The sequence below is a fragment of the Patagioenas fasciata genome, chromosome Z (genome assembly GCF_037038585.1).
Source record: "Patagioenas fasciata isolate bPatFas1 chromosome Z, bPatFas1.hap1, whole genome shotgun sequence".
Classification (NCBI taxonomy): Eukaryota; Metazoa; Chordata; class Aves; order Columbiformes; family Columbidae; genus Patagioenas; species Patagioenas fasciata.
The window spans coordinates 72,926,641-72,943,280 of NC_092560.1; the positions used below are offsets into that span (position 1 = coordinate 72,926,641).

General features: G+C 34.6%; 1 protein-coding gene across 4 annotated transcripts in view; it reads right to left on the reverse strand.

Annotated features, from left to right (window-relative positions):
* The window catches only part of RFX3 (regulatory factor X3), a 118,077-nt gene that overhangs the window by 12,889 nt on the left and 88,548 nt on the right, over positions 1–16,640 (reverse strand). For all 4 annotated transcript variants that reach the window (XM_065860857.2, XM_071802659.1, XM_071802658.1 and 1 more), the window contains 7 exons: positions 15,173–15,354; positions 14,531–14,650; positions 8,269–8,390; positions 6,940–7,052; positions 6,029–6,144; positions 5,382–5,536; positions 86–183 (listed from right to left, as the gene is read on the reverse strand). In XM_065860857.2, the coding sequence (XP_065716929.1) occupies positions 86–183; positions 5,382–5,536; positions 6,029–6,144; positions 6,940–7,052; positions 8,269–8,390; positions 14,531–14,650; positions 15,173–15,354 (906 nt within the window). The remainder of the gene's footprint in view (positions 1–85; positions 184–5,381; positions 5,537–6,028; positions 6,145–6,939; positions 7,053–8,268; positions 8,391–14,530; positions 14,651–15,172; positions 15,355–16,640) is intronic.

Below are 16,640 nucleotides of genomic sequence, written 5' to 3' on the forward strand. Positions count from 1 at the left end.
TTAAAGTTAAAACGCTACTGCTTTTAGATGCTATTGCCCACCTGGTTTACCATTGCAAGAATAATACTGCAACAGTTTTGTCTACCTTGGTTTGTATCATCCTCTGTGGAATATTGTTCATGGCATTTGAAAGCCAACCTTCAAGGCTTTTTGCAAAATTGCGAATGGCTTGGGTCAAGGCACCTGTGCATTAAAGAATAAAAACAGAAGTAAAGTACCTATCTTGAAACGTTTCGCATCCTCACTACTTACGTACTCAACATTCAGGTCTGCTGCTTTTACTGACTAAAAGACAAATCCAGCCCAGGCTCAAAATGCCTCATTCAGATATAGATTGAACAATAATTATTTAAGTTTTGGCTTAATAAACAGTTCTGACCTCCTCACCTGACAATCTTTCAAGAAGTCTGTGACCAGCAGTGTTCTTTTGGGCACTCCTACAGAAGGGCATCAGTAATTGCAGCCGTTGTTGTGATGGAAATTTCCATCACAAACTTTCAGCTTCACATTTCAGGTAAACACCTCTTTTCAAAAGCAAATCTCTGGAAAAAATTCCAATCATGGGAGTACTGCACTTTCCTCAAATAAGAAGTAACCTTAGCCATGGTGCTGCTTACTTCAGTTTTAAAGAACAAAATCCAACATGCAGTCCTTAAGGATATCATCAGTAAGCAAGATATAGGAGTGTGTTTCACTGACAAAAAGTGATATTATTCAAACGGCTGTATAATCTATGTGCATTTTTTGTTTACTATAGCACTCACGGAACTGCTGAGTGACTGACAAGAGATTTTGAGGGAAACTGAAGAAGCCCTTACAGCAATCTGCACTACTCAAAATACGGTTTAATTTCTAAAAGCTGGAGAAGAGGAAGTATTTTCCCAAGAACCTGTGTCTGGAAAATAGAAAATTCTATCTCCTGAGTAGCAGAAACCTCACTTTCCCGTACCTATCACTTGTTCGTTGTCATAACAGCATACACTGAAATTACTGCAAAGAAGAGGCAAATATTAAAAACTACAGGGTTCTTAAGACTAGTAGAGAATGAATGCGACTACAAAAGTGATGAGGAAAATTCTAGACAGTTTCTTTTCAAACTATTTTAGCTACATGTGAGAAGAAACAGTCCAAGTAAAGGCTGAATACTTTGGTAGAGTGAGAAATTAATGCTGATAGAACCTGTCTCTGAGAAATGCTCTTCTACCATTTGAATGAAAGAAAAAATTGTATCTTCATGACATCTTTTTTACATCTTCAAATTTGCAGAGATAAGAAATAGAATGCATATCAGTGATTTATATAACTGACCACACATTTGGATGCTTAGCTGAGCACAATTTGATCTTACAAAGTATGTGTATTAGCTGACAACTCTATGGTAACAGTTATTTTTTCCTTGAGGTTTCCAGACAAAGAACAAGGTTTTTTCTTCAATCCTGTCAATCACCTAGCTCATGTGCTGCTTTATAAATTGTTTATGTGCACTTACTAATTAACTATTTACTCATATTTTCTTACCTATCGAACAAGAAAATGCAAAATGGGATGAATAATGTAAATATTGTATGAATGAAACTTAGATATTAAAGGAAAATATTATTGCTTTTTCACCTTTAATTTGCTTATTACTCTTTTTCACCCAACTATGTATCACAAAATTATTTACATCACTGTACTGCTGATCTCCTTTAAAAATAAATATGGACAAGCATATTCTTGTTAAGAAAGGCATTTAAATAGGCAGAGAAGCAAATAAAAGGAATTCTAAGTTCTGAAGAAATTAACTGAAGTATATAATCAGGCATCAGCATTGTACAGAATAGCCATGCATTTCTAATGAGCTTTGGGGACATAATTTTAAATACAGAATTTTTCTCATACTCCATTGCTAAGTACACATCCAGCCATTACCAAAAGTTTAAGTACCTGCATCCGCAAAGCCACCTTTTAAGTTCATCTGCCTAGAAACAAGAAAACCCTTTCAAAGAATCATGAGTACGTTGCAAAGTAAACATCCTGAGTTAGTTCAGTGTTACTAGATGCACCCAACACACCCTAAATGGTGTTGCAATGCCAGTTACTGATAGAGAGTTTCATTTGGATAAGGACCTGAAAAGCCTCTCGGCTGAAAAGCCTCTGACATGCAAATCTCATAAAATCAAGGCTTTACATTCTTTCCAGTACTTCAACTTTTTGTCTGCCTGAAATCACGTAATACTGTGTGGAAACTTGTTTAGCACAAATTCTCCACCTATGATCCTAAATCACAGGCAAGTTTGCTACTATCCATTCTGCCACTTGTGAAGCCGCAGAAAGTTAGTTCTAAAACATAATACTTTTGGTCCATTGTCAAAGACATTAGATAATTGTGGTATTTACTCCTGACTCAAATGGACAGCATTTCAGGTTTCTTGGGAAGATGATTTTTTCTGTTTTATACACAGCAATTCTTCATTAATTCTGTGAGTGCTAAACATGTCAGATGACAAGTTTAACATAGAGGTTAAAAATAAAACAATTTTTTCCTCAGTACTCTCCAAATTAATCTGTATTCCTATTTTGAGCAGCTACTGTGGTATCTTTTCATTTATTCAGGAAAAAAAGGCATAAATATGCTTTAAGGAAGCATTTATAGTCCCCTTCTGTCTACAACATCCAAACTTCCATATAAACTACTGTTTTCCAGCAGAACATGATGAATATGTCAATTTGAACCAGCTCCATTATTGTCATAGTCAACCACGAAGCACAACCTTAAGCCTTCCTCTTGGTCTCATGTAATGGTTGGAGGTATTTTCATTGAAAATCAGGAGTTTAAACATTAATAGTATTTCAATTATTTAACAGTGAAGAGAGAACTTGTATGGACCATCATTACAGGAAAGCTGACTCAAAAAAAGCCATTTAGTTAGCTGGTCCTAAAGATAAAAATAAAAAAGACAGAGACATGTTGGAGCAGGTCCAGAGGAGGCCACAAAAAAATAACCAGAGGACTGGAACAGCTCTCCTATGAGGACAGGCTGAGACAGTTGGGGTTCTTCAGCCTGGAGAAGGCCCTGGGTAGACCTTATAGTGGCCTCTCAGTACTTAAAAAGGGCCTATAAGCAGGATGGGCACAGACTTTTTAGCAGGGCCTGTTGCTACAGGACAAGGGGTAATTGTTCTAAATTAAAGGAGGGGAGGTTCAGGCCAGACATGAAGAAGAAATTTTTTTACAGTGAGGGTGGTGAAACACTGAACATGTTGCTCAGAGAGGTGGTTGATGCCCCATCCCTGAAGACATGGCCAGGCTGGACGGTGCTCTGAGCAACCTGATCTAGTTGAAGATGTCCCTGCTCACTGCAGGGGAGGTGGACTCAACCTTTAAATGTCCATTCCAACCCAAACTGTTCTATGATTCTATGAAAATACATTAGCTGTGTTCCAAAGGTAGCTCACTGAATGGACTTCTGAGCAGAAAACCACTGGAATGTTTACGAAATAGAGAGAGCAGTCTCTTGGGATTTATTGGTCCTGGAACTAGACGATGTGTTTGCATCAAGAAGCTGGATAATTATCCCCAAAACACGAATTTCAAACACAGCAGGTATCCATTATTCAAATATTACAGGTAATACTAGAAAGAAAGAAATAGCATGAAAATGACCTGATGCCTGTAGGTATTAATACTAAGTGATTGTGTCTGATTTTCTTTAAGCCTTGTACTGCCAATGCCCAATGCATCTTATGAAATAAGGCAGGAAGACAACACAAGCTAAAGACCTATCTTATAAAAAAATTTCTTTAGAGACTGCTAGGCATTGCAGGATAAGCAAATGAAAAACAAGGAAAAAGCAGGTTTCATGAAAAATCATACCTGTATCACCTCGTTATTCAGAAAATAATGTGGTTTTGGAAGAAACAGCTTTAATTCAACATATTAAACTTTGTAATTTAATTTCTGGTTTTTATTTTAATCATTACGATTTGCTTGTGATAGACTTTAATACTCTAAAAATATTATCCTACCTACTTGCATTGCCATTAGATAGAAAAGTAAGACATCAAATGTAAGCTAATGCAAAATAATTTCCAAAAGTAATGGTTGTCAATTATTGCATGTATCTGAGAAAACATTTTTCCTTTATTCTGCTACATAGGTGAAAAGATAAATTACATTAATCTCTACCAAGAACTTGCTCTTTCCTTAAAAAAAAAAAAAAAAGAAACTGCCTTTGTAAATGGATGATCTTCAGGTTTTATAGGCTTCCAGTTCCAAATTTCTTTGTTATCACGCATAATTTACTAAAATCTAATTTTATGTCACTGACAAGCAGAGAGTCAATAAAACTTTTCTGCAAGACAGTACCTGCAAATGCTGTTATGGAGTGCTTAATACTGCTGGAGTCACTATAGCAGAAGAAGTGTTCACAGCATGAACAGCTTTTGTTAGCTGAAAAGCTACTTAAGGCCCAAATTTTTAAAAAATATTAATACAACTTTATAAAGTGAATACAGTTTTCTTCACAGAATGGACACAGTATAGAGGAGTTACACGATTTATATTGGGTTGGTGACATGATTTCTTTATAATATTTAATACTACATATGTGAGTCAACAAATGCTTTATAAAAGAGTTCAACTTTCTTCACATAAACTCATATTCTACCAAAAATACACAAAAAAACATGCTGCTGGAACAACAGTGGATTCTAGTAAAATTAACTTTGAAAAGAAAGCTGTACCAGAGTAATGGTTGAATGGCCAAACAGTTACTGAGTCTTTCATGCAGGATGTATGACAGAAAAACCAGTAGATCGGAACAATAACCTGGACTAAGAATTTCTGAGTCTATTTTTTATTGCCCTAAGAGTCATTAAAACTGATTTCAGCAGCCACTGATAAGGAACAAAAGACTAACTGTCCAAAAATGGAATCACAAGGATGATACGCTTTTTTTTCAGACTGATTGAAGATTAATATGTAATGTTGAAACTAAAAACTACCAAATTTAGTGGAAAGACTGACTGACACTAGTGCATATTGGCCCACGGCCACAGGACTTAGATGTCTTAAGTCTATCAGGCAGTCTAGAGCCAGGATAAAAAGAAAACATCTTTATCCGAAAACATAACGCACAGAGAAAGAAGTACCTTTAACATGAAACTGTCCCTTGAAAACCAGATTTTCCAACTGCGCTAAAATCGTCAGTTACTTTTAAGATACAAAGCATACATCAACTCTCAGCACAACTACCTACACAACAAAATTAAAGTTAAATTACACACAGCAGTTTCCTGACTTACAAACCTATTCTTAAAGCTGCCCTGTGCGGTGCAGGACTACCACCACACATGTATGCACAAAAATCTTTACAAAATGTTTCAGGTATTCAACTTACTAGGAATAGGTCTAAGGACGTCAGGAATGAGAATCTCCACCAAAGCCTGGTACATCACATGGTCACAGTTACACATCCATTTCAGAATAGACTCATTCTTGCACAGAGTAATCAGCTTTGCTTTTGGAAGTCGACTTTCTATTTCACTGAGATTGCTAGTGTGAAAAAACACAGCAAGTAAATAAGTGATAATGCATTTACAGCATACAAAAACCTGCAATGAGTGTTAAATGTACTGTTTTATGAAGATATCATAGACGTCTCAACTACATGCAACAGAACTTCTTTACATGTTCTGTTACATGGAAATGGATTTACAAAATGCCTCCATATCTCTGCTACCTCTCACAAATTATGCAGAGGTATGAATGACCTTTTTGGCTTAGAAGAACTGGATTGTATACTGGGAAAAGACACTTCACTGTAGTCATCCAAGCAAAGATAAAATGGATGACACAATCCTTTCAAGACTGCATTTTGGCATACACCCAGGCTATACAAAAATTCCAGATAACATTAATTTAATTTGAAAAACTGGCAAATGGAAAAAAAACTACCTGCAAGTAAAACCAAATTTTTTTTTTTTTTTTTTATTTGACACTTATATTATCATGAGAAGCAGTGAACAAAGAGAAACGTGTACTGACCTTGGTTCAGTAATAGTAGTGCCATCAGGTGGAGCAGAGGGAGAATAGCGCCAGAAAGTTTGCCACAATTTTTCTATCAGGCTGAACTGAAGATTCACAACCACATCCAGTATTGCCTGAGAAATAAAACACAAGTACAGATCACCTTCTACCCAGTTCCCCCCACTCCTGACTGAACTAAATCTATAGCTTTTTTCCCTCCATCGTGGAGTGGAGCAAAGGCAACTACACATTTCTCAAGTTATAAACAATATCTGTTTAAATACGTTTGATATCTATAAATAATCCAACACTGTAAATGGGTATGCACAGAGACTTGAGTAAGGCTAAGTGCACATGCATGGAAGCCTCCAGAAATGTGCATGGCCTATGTAAACCTAGCAGAGGAATTCACCGAAAGAAAATATTTAATGCTACTGCAAACACAAAGTAAACCTGCCATTTTGTTCATTTTCATAATTCAGTGTAAGTTTGAAAGTGCACTCAAAAATAATTTTAAAAGACATATTATTCAATATCAAATGTTGCCAAAACATCTCAATGTTTCTTTAAAATGTGAAAAAGTTACTGCTTTTATTGTAAGAAAAAGAAAACATAATTTAACCTGATTTACATTTCTTATTGACTAAACCAAAGACCTGCATGTACAACCTGAAGTCTAGTTTCTCTAACATCCTGAAAACATGTACGTAACTACATTTCATTTTCAGTGTCTATTATATATTACTTCTTTTCACTGTAAAGGGGACTCTCCAGAAAAACCTTTTTACTAACGTTTTTTCCAATGAAGTAAGTAAAATATCCTGGGGGAAAGTCCCATACCACTAAGATGGTGGTAATATATTTGGCACTACCGTTGACCTTCACTTGAAATCATGAACTTTAAAAAATAAATGTTTTCTAGGAAATACCTCACAGTGCTCTCGATAAAGACTCTGCAGCGATTTGATGTCCTCAAAGGTAGTACCATCTGGTAGAGAAGATATTTCAACTTCTCCAAACTCTGGAAGTACTCGAGATGCATCTGTTTCCATGACAACATAATGAAAGAGGGCTATTGTGAACAGTGCAAGTTACAGATTAAGAATAAATTTAAGGATGATACAATGAAATAAATTCCAAAAGGTCATCATGTTCAAAGAAAAGTCTTTAACACCTGTTGCATGTTAAATTTGTAAACAAATTCAGTCAGTATTTTTTAACCAAAACAAAACATTATTCTTGAAGACATTAAAAAGATGTTGTGTACATACTATACCTATTCAGAAAAGCAAACACACATATATTCAGAATACTACAGGAAGAGGGAAAACTTCTATGTCAGTGTATGAAAGATGAATCCTTGAAAATGTTTTTTTTCTTGTTCAACTGAAGAGTTTCTCTGTAGCCAGGTATGATGTGGGTTAGTAGACTCAACACACTTCTTTTTTTGCAATTGACTAGTCTTTCAAGTAGAGCCAATGTGTGCTTTTACTATTTGGCACAAAAGTTTTGATAAAAATGCTGAACTGAAATGTATATGGAAAGGAAGATTCAAAACATTTCAGTGCTACGCTTATGTTTGCAATAATGTCAATAACAGCAAAATTAGGCCAAAGGATTTGGTGGTTGAAAATCCCAACCGAGTAAGCCTACATCTTCTGCAGTAACACAGTCTTTCTATAATACATAAACATAAACAAATAACTGAATCACCATTTGTTTCTGAGAATATATACTTAGCTGGATCAATTAATCCACAAGTTGGACATTTTTAAACATGAACTTTGGTGTACTAGCTGAAACTATTTCGCTCTTTCCACCTGTAACACTACAGCTCACTTTCAGATCAGCCCACTGGATGACTTACTTGCAATGGTAATCCAACAGCACTGTTCCCTTCTTATTAAATAAAACGCACTGTTATGCACATACAGGGAACAACTTTCATGGCAGTAATTTAAATATGCATGTCTGATATAACTTTGCACAGCAATTGCATTGTGATTAATATAATATTAAATACATCACACAAATACAGAATTTTCATATTTTTCCCTTTACACTTACATGATGCATAGTAAATATTCCATAAAGCTTACAACACAGAACATGTAATTTAAGTCTTTTTGTTCTTTTGTAAAAATTTTAAAGAAGGCATGACAACTTTATAAGCAGCTAATGTCCTTGTGTGACTTACTATTCACAGTGATAATGAAGTTCATCTTATTTATAGAGCAGTATAGAACCTGCTTTCATACCTAAAAACTGTTGATGATGTTGACTTTGGGCAATTACAGTTTGTTCAACAGATGTGCCTGTCTGTTGACCACTTCCTGCGAAGCCATCTGCAACTCCATCCACTTTCTGCATAGGCTTATACCTACAAAAATATCAAGCACAAAATTATCATTTCTGTTCACTTCCTCATAAATAAGATCACATAACCTATGTTCACTGATTTCTCCACCTCAAAATAAAAATTTGTGGAAATGAAATAAAAGAATTTACACATTTTTGTTTTGTAAATAACAGAAGAAACAATTACTAAGGGGAGTTAGAACATTAACAATGAATTACAGAATTCATAAAGGTGATACTAGTAGCATCACTACCAATTTCTTGTGGAATTTAGCTTAGGAACAGCATACCATAAGACCAGCTAATTTACACCAAAAAGAATCAAATCTTTCCCTTTTCAAACAGACTGACTTCCCAATAGTTACGTAATTACAGAATAATGTTTCATTACCTTAATAAAAAACAACGATACTGTCTGAGGATAGTGAAAGACTGCTGCAATCCAACAAACTCTCATAAACTTAGAAGGCCTGAGAAAGCTACCTGGAAATCTAAGCTCTTCACTAGTCAATTCTCAGAGCCTTTTATAAAGGACAAAAATCACACAATTTTACAAATAGGAATGCTGGTTTGGATGGTCAGGTGTTGTCTTGACCATCAGTCTAACAGGTTAAAGCTCATGCCTGTCACTTCCAACACAACCGAGAATTTACTCTGTGCTGGGTCTTAATGGTAACATCTTGGACATTTTGCGCTTTTGAAAAGTAATTGTAGCCACTGGCAAAGAAAATAAGAGAAAACTCAAAGCTCACTGAAGTGTGTTTCAATGACACTCGAACTGGTATTGTTGTGCAGACTGCAAAACTCCATGCTAACTTCGGAAATGTGACAAGACATTTCACTTTTTCTTCACTTTTTTTTCCCCCCAGTAAACACAAACCAACTTTGTCTCATGTAATTACTTAGGTTTCACTTGAAAAGAAAGTTCCCATGAAAAACATCCCTTCAATATTCTGGGCATTCCAGATATGAACCTGAATATATAATGAGGAAAGACCATCAGAAAGTACACTTCTTAACAGAAAGACTCCCGTCCTAAATAACAAATAGTTTTATAACTTTAAGAATTTCAGTGCTTGAGAATAAAGAAGACACCTATGCCTATCCTATCTCTAGCACATTTGCATCAGGTTTCACTTTCTGTAATGGTCCACTGTAAAACTGTATTCCTATTTAAGTCAATAGTGAAACTGTAATCAACTTCTTAATAAAGAATAAAATTTCTCATCTGGTATCATCACTGAACTCTTCTGGATGCACTTGTTATTACTTGATAAATCTACCTGCAATCCAGGCAGTTCATCTGGGAAGAGTTCTTAACTTCTCTCTCATTATACATTGTAATTAAAAATACCAGGCAGAAGATAAACTTCTAGAAATATTCATAAATCTAGACCCATATTTTCTGCAAAATGTATTACCTTACAGATGCTTCAGCTCCTGAAATAGGATTCAAAATAATTTGAAAACATAAAACAACAGTCCTCTAAGAGCTTTTCAGTTATGCAAAAAACTTTTTAATTAAAGTATAAAAACCAACTTAATCCTTTGGTGCTAGGAACCATGATTATCCACCTACTTACTCCACTGTGCTTTATACAAAATACACCAGGCAAAATTCTTAATTCTGGCACTGTGACAGGTAAATCATCACAAGAATTAGCTACCTTCAACAGCATTAGAAAATCACTTGCAAAATGAAACCAAAGAACGAAGAAAAAGAAGAAAAATATATTTTTCAGGAGCTTCAGGTGAAGCACTAGCAGACAGTGGTTAACAATTTTAAATCTGCTGTCTTTTATGTAGAAGTAGAGCTTTGTCAGTTTAGATATTGAACAGCTCTCCACAACTCTTTAATTGAATTTGAGCCACTTTTGGTGTATGCAAAAAATAGTTACCATTTCCTAACTGGTAAGAGTTAAATTTTCTAAAATTCTCTAGATTTTAGAATATATAGGTTAGCACAAACACAGTAAAAGGTTGTGAAGCCTTAAGTTAACAACAGACATTTTCTCAGTTTGTACAAATCTATGGAAGTAAAACAAACAAACAAAACCAAACAACAACAAACAGCAAAAACAAAAGAACAACCAACCAAGCAAAGAACAACCCAAAACCAAACAAAAAAAACCAAACCCACCAAAACACTGAGCCACTGAAATTAGAACACGGAATTGAGTAATTCAGAAACAGCACTGAATGATATGCTGGTCTCACTTTGCAGTTAATTTAGAAGACAACTTCACTGACTTCTATAGTCCAACTGTGACACATGTTCATTAACAGAAACAGGAAGTTTCTCACTGCAGAACAGATTAATAACTTCCTGACTAAAATTCATGTGCAGCAAACAATCAATATTGATTAATAAGATAAAGCAGGAAGGAGAATTATAATAAAATGCCTGCTTGCTTTGAAATGCACATAGGAAATTGTTAGAAACTATTTGGATTTTACTCTAAGTCTCAGAAAATAGTATTTTTCTGAAAGACCTAACTCATGTCAATATACTCCCTTTTTCTTGAAAACTAAGGTTTCTATTCTTCAGGTTTGCTAGAAAACAAACTATAGAAGTCCTAGAAAGAAACTGGCTCTAAGCTATTCACTCTAAGGATTCACTTCAATTTGATTTATACTTTATATTGTGATTTTATCACTAGAAGTTCACTGACTCACATGAGAAGTGAGTTAATGTACCAAACTACATAAAAGAATGGTGACCTTATGCATAACAATGTGTGAAGTATGTCAAAACATTTTACTACTACCTGCAAATAAAATGTTGCCATTGGTGTTACTAGGGAAAAAATCAGCTTTTAAAATTAGCAAAAAGCAAGAGTTGTTTCAAACAGCTTGCAATACCCCAGGCAATACATACTAAAGCTCCTAACTACAGGAAAGTCGAAGAATCTCACATGCTTTAAAAAACTGTTGAGGACACAAAACCTGTATGTAACAAAGAAATACCCGAGAAGCATTTGTATGCTACCAGAAAGTTTTTGCGTGTAGATGAAATATTTGAAAAAAATAAAAATACTTCCAAGTATACTGTTGTGCATACATCATTAAGCCTCAAAAGTAATGTGGAGACTATATTTCAATAGAAGCATGGATATCTGAAATCAAATAAGGTAAAACTGTAAAGAAATTTAAGGAATGTAGATTTCATGTGTGTGCTTTCAAAACATCTCTCCTTGGTCCAAAAAGCACTGCTGAGATATGACTTATCTAGAAGGCTAAGCAGAAATTCCTAGTTTAAGCCACAATCACCTCAGCATCATAACCACACTATACACAAAATATCTGTGCTAGTTCCACAAAAACACCATGATTTTTTTCTGAACTACTCCAGTAGAAAGTTGTTTGGTAGTTTATTACATAAGTTCAATTATTATCATTTTAAGATATTATATCTTAACAAACTTGTAGCCCAGTTTTACAGATGTCAGTATTTGTTGGACTATGACACCTTGCTCTGTATCTTCAAAAATAATACCACTATAAAAATGCATAACTTCTTTGTTGTCCATAGACCCAAACCCCTTTTAAAAAGATCTCTATCTACCTGATGCTTTGGACTCTCAGTGGCTTGGTTTAAAGGTCATGTTTCACTGAAAAGTATATCCAGGAAACATGAGAATACAGAAAAGAGAACAGTAGAAAAATACATATTATTTTCTACATAAAATTAATATCTAAACATCTATAGGAAGTAGTGATCAACAATTCCTGGTTTGAACAACAATATATGTATGTTATAGTATGTATGTTAGAGTGTACAGTAGATAACAATTTAGTTGTTTTTTTTTTTAAAGCTGAACATTCAGCTCCCATAAATGAAAGCAAAAAGTTATAATCATTGTGTGTGAGAACTGAAATACATATTTGAAGTTATCTTGGAAAGATGGAGGTTTACTTCTGGAAATACTATTTAAAACATACATTGTTATAAATGCCCTAAAGACAAGCATATCTCAATTTCACTTAAAACTAATGAAGCAAAATATACACACATTTCTATTTCAAGAATGTGGAATAAAGCTTGACATTGTAGGACAAAATACTACCCTAAAATTAAAAAGGCTACAAATAGAAAAGAATAGACTAAAGCTCATGATTGTCACATGCTAGAGAGTGTCTGTAATGAAGTAAGCAGGCTAGATAACAGAATAATTTTGTACGTATATATAATTAGCACGCTACGAGACAAAAATGTTCTGGAATCATCACACTTGACTTGAGAAGTGCCTGTCTCTGTTAGAAAATTTTGCAGTTTTCCGGTTTAGATAAGTATGAATAAATAAGTTAAAGTAATAGTGGCTCATGAGTTTCAATGAAAATTTACTATAGTTTGTTGGATAAACATCTTCACTCTGGAAATTTCTATATCCTGTTCAGCAGTGCTAGTATATTTGATGGTATGCAGAACAGAGACAATATACATTTTTCACAGTGCAGTTGTCAAAGTCTGGCTAGCTCCTTGATCTCTGCATTTTATTTATTTAGGATGCTGTGATTCTAGAAAGACAGAAAATATTTTACTGAGATCTGTGCACCCTATAGTAAGAGAGGAAAAAAAACCCCTCAGAACTAGTTCATATGAACAGTACACCAGCAGAACTACGTGAACAATACTTCTGTTTCTAGGGTACCTAACTAGACATCACAAGATTTCAAGGATGTAAAGAGAGGAGCCTGTATTTTGTCCTCAGAGACAAGAAGGTAAGTAATGCAAGTTCCTAAGCAAAGACATAAAGCTTCACCTAGGAAGGTATATTGGGACAGCTACTTTTAAGGATTTAATAACAATATCATCACTATTAAGATATAACAATACGGTTGTCTTCCCTGCAATCAGTATTGCAGACAGGTGATGGAGGCTTCCACTTCTCTCCTTTTCCTATTCACCTCTGTCTTACTGGTAGCCTCAACTGAAGACAATGCATAACCAACTTTTCTACTACAGCACAATATTTTTCACAGAAACAGTTCCAGTTAGAACAATGTGGCATATGTCTTGGTGTATACATGTGATTATGAGTGCAATGAACGTGTTAGTGAGTGAGCTTGAGTGGGTAAAATCAACTTGCTTGGTGATTTTGTAAATATCTGCCACCCTTTCTTACCATGCAATCCTGCGATGATTTTTGTAACAAAAATTTCCTACATGATTGTATTGGCAGACATCTCACGCTTCTGTATTATGCCCAGAACAAGACAGTTAAGACCATGTGTCTTACCATTAATACATACTTAGTGCTGTTACTACTTCTGGAAGAGACAGTAAAATAATTTCAAATTAAAGTGATATCTGTCTTTGAAGTTACAGGTGTTTTCCATGTCCCAGTTGTGTCTCAGACCACAAAATATGCTTAGTAAACTGTTTATTTGGGAGGTAATAGCTCTGAAGATGCCTTGCTTGACAGGGTGCTGTTCTACCTTTGAGTTTCATGAAATCACACATCTTAGATATCTGACTTTAGGATAACATGGAAGGTTAGTGAGATCAGTCAAATAAAAATTAATTTCAAAGAAAGCTACTGGTTTTTGTTTGTTTGGTTTTTTTCTAAAATGTTCTATTCAAGATAGTTTTCATATGCATATTCACATGTTCTTTCACCACTATATCCCTTTGTGGTCACTGTGCCAGTGCTTTCAAATACTGCTGAGATTTCACAGGATCCTCAGGAAAAACAGATGCTGAGGGAGAACACTTCAGTCAACTTACAAGATAAACCATTATGGTCACATTCATTCTTCGCAGGGAGAGGAAAAAAGATCAAATCTAACTTGATCATATGCTTTCTTATAAGCAGCTTGTAAATAAAATGTAATAAAAAAAAAGATAAATTTGAAATTCACACTCTTGTTACTTTTCTTCAGCTCATAGGATTAGAACACAAGATAGATAAGGAGAGTCTGTTTATCCCATATCTCAACTATTATTACTTTTCACAAATTATGACAAGTTCCAGGCAAACACTCTTTCATGTTGACCTAACTTCAGTGACGTTAACTGAATATCTATGCAAAATTTTATTTTTTCACAACAGAGAAGCTGAACAGAAGTTGCATCAGGATTTCACGTTTTCCACAAAAAGAAAATTAAGGCTTTATGGACCAGAAATATTAATGACTTATAATGTTCATTCCAGACTTTACCTCTGTTTCTGCTGCATGGGCTGCTGTCTCATAGCCATATATTGCATGTCCTCTTGTAGTCGATTAAGAGGAGAATCTGGCTTGACACGAATCCCATAGTAATGGTATTTGGAGTTTCCCCTTTATGAAAGAACAAGAAAGAAAAGGTCATACTAGTTTTATGCTACTACATTACATTGACTTTATGATTTCTATTGACTGCAAAATAGAACCCACAAATCAAGCATGATTCTGCTACCTGTTTTACATGGGTGTCATTTTACCACCTTTGCAAAATTAATTCACTGTCTTAAACAAATATTATCCAAAATTTTAACTTATAATCCACTTGAGTACAAATAAATATGACTTATCTAGTCATGGAGAAACACAATTCTTAGTAATTTCCAAACAAGAAGCTACATTTGTGTTGATTAAGATCTCCAGTGTATTTATCAAAATGTAAACACGTAAACAGTCAAAACCAGGAGAAGTATAACAACATCTGGAAAAGCAAAAAACTGTTCAACAGACAAAACTGACAGAAAACCACTGTAGTATTTAAATACAGGTTTTATTGATTTTTTGACTAGCACACAAATTTCTTACTCATAACTATTAGTTATATTTTCTATTATAGTTCAGGATTTCCTTAACACAAACCTAGTTCCAAGCCTTCTGGTCCGTAACCCCATGAAGATTGACCGTATGAGTTTTCCAAAGGAGGCAGCGTTGACTGGATCCAACTTGTGTTCCTGACAATGTCGCAAGTAATGGTTGTAAAGGGTACTTCTTGGAAGGCTCACTCCTTCTGCAGTTTCATAGTTGTCTAAAAGCCACTGAAGCTATATCACACACAAAACAACGACAAAAAAACCCCATTATTACTTCATTAAAAATCTCTTAGCCATACAGCATTAACTTATGACAGCTCTAAAACCATTTTTCAGATCTATTAAACAATTACTTTCTTCTTCAGACATTCCTTAAATGCTAGGTATACCATAGCGCTTTAGGATCTTCAGAATTACCAGGAAACAGCAGAACTCATTGCACTTGTGACCTCAGATAAGTGTCCACTTCTCAAAATATTTTTGATTCAGTACCACACACCAATACTTGATAAAGATATCTACGCTTTGGAGACAAACTGTTAGTACCGCAAAGAAATAAAGTAATTGTGAGTGTAATTTAAATCAGTTGCAGAAAACAAACTACTTGGACTAACAATAATTAGTTAACATATTTGTAGACCTTGATTATGTTGCTGGTTTTCTTTGCCTGATGTTAAAAAGATATTACGACACTTATCTGAATAGAATATTTTATACTCTCAAATACACACACAAAAAAAGCTAATGCATGTAAGTCGAAAAGCATCTTATATAATATTGAAAATAACTGGCACATTTACAAGCATTAGGGGTACAATCCTGTTCAGCTGTAGCCTGCTTGCCTTTGACTTCCAGGAGGGAGAGAATCTTGAAAAAATATTAACTTTTTCATCTAATTGTGGCAGTTAATTCTAGACACATGCAAGGAAAGACCTTTTATGTAAGATCATTGGACTCCCCAAGTAGTGCACACTCACGAAACACCTCTAGCTGTCACTGATACACAAAAAGATACAAAGGACAGTTTAATATTTTAGCTTTAACATTACATGGGAATGACAAAATAGATTAAAAATAATATAGGTTGATGACACATTTAAATTCCACTGTTCTGGATATGCTACTATTTTCCTTGTCTTTCCCCAGTATTTGCCATGGCTTCAGTTCCTTCAAATTTTCCTTTAGGTACAGCTTGAATGATTCACAAATTTTATCTTCTGTTTAAATTTTATTTCCCTGTTTTCCTAAGTATTTCTACCGAAAAATTACAATGTGAATACTCAAGCTTGCTAAGATCAGAGATCTTACCAAAACTCTGGGTTTAATTCAATTATCCAGTGAAAATGCAAACTGAGGACGTTGCCTTTCAAGATTTCCTACAAACTTTGCTGAGCTAGATATTCACAGAAATGCACAATAATTTTCAATTTGGTCCAGCAAAGCACCAACTAGTATAACTAAAACACAAATCATTAGGCGACAATAAAAGATACACATGGCCTATGTGTTAATTCCTT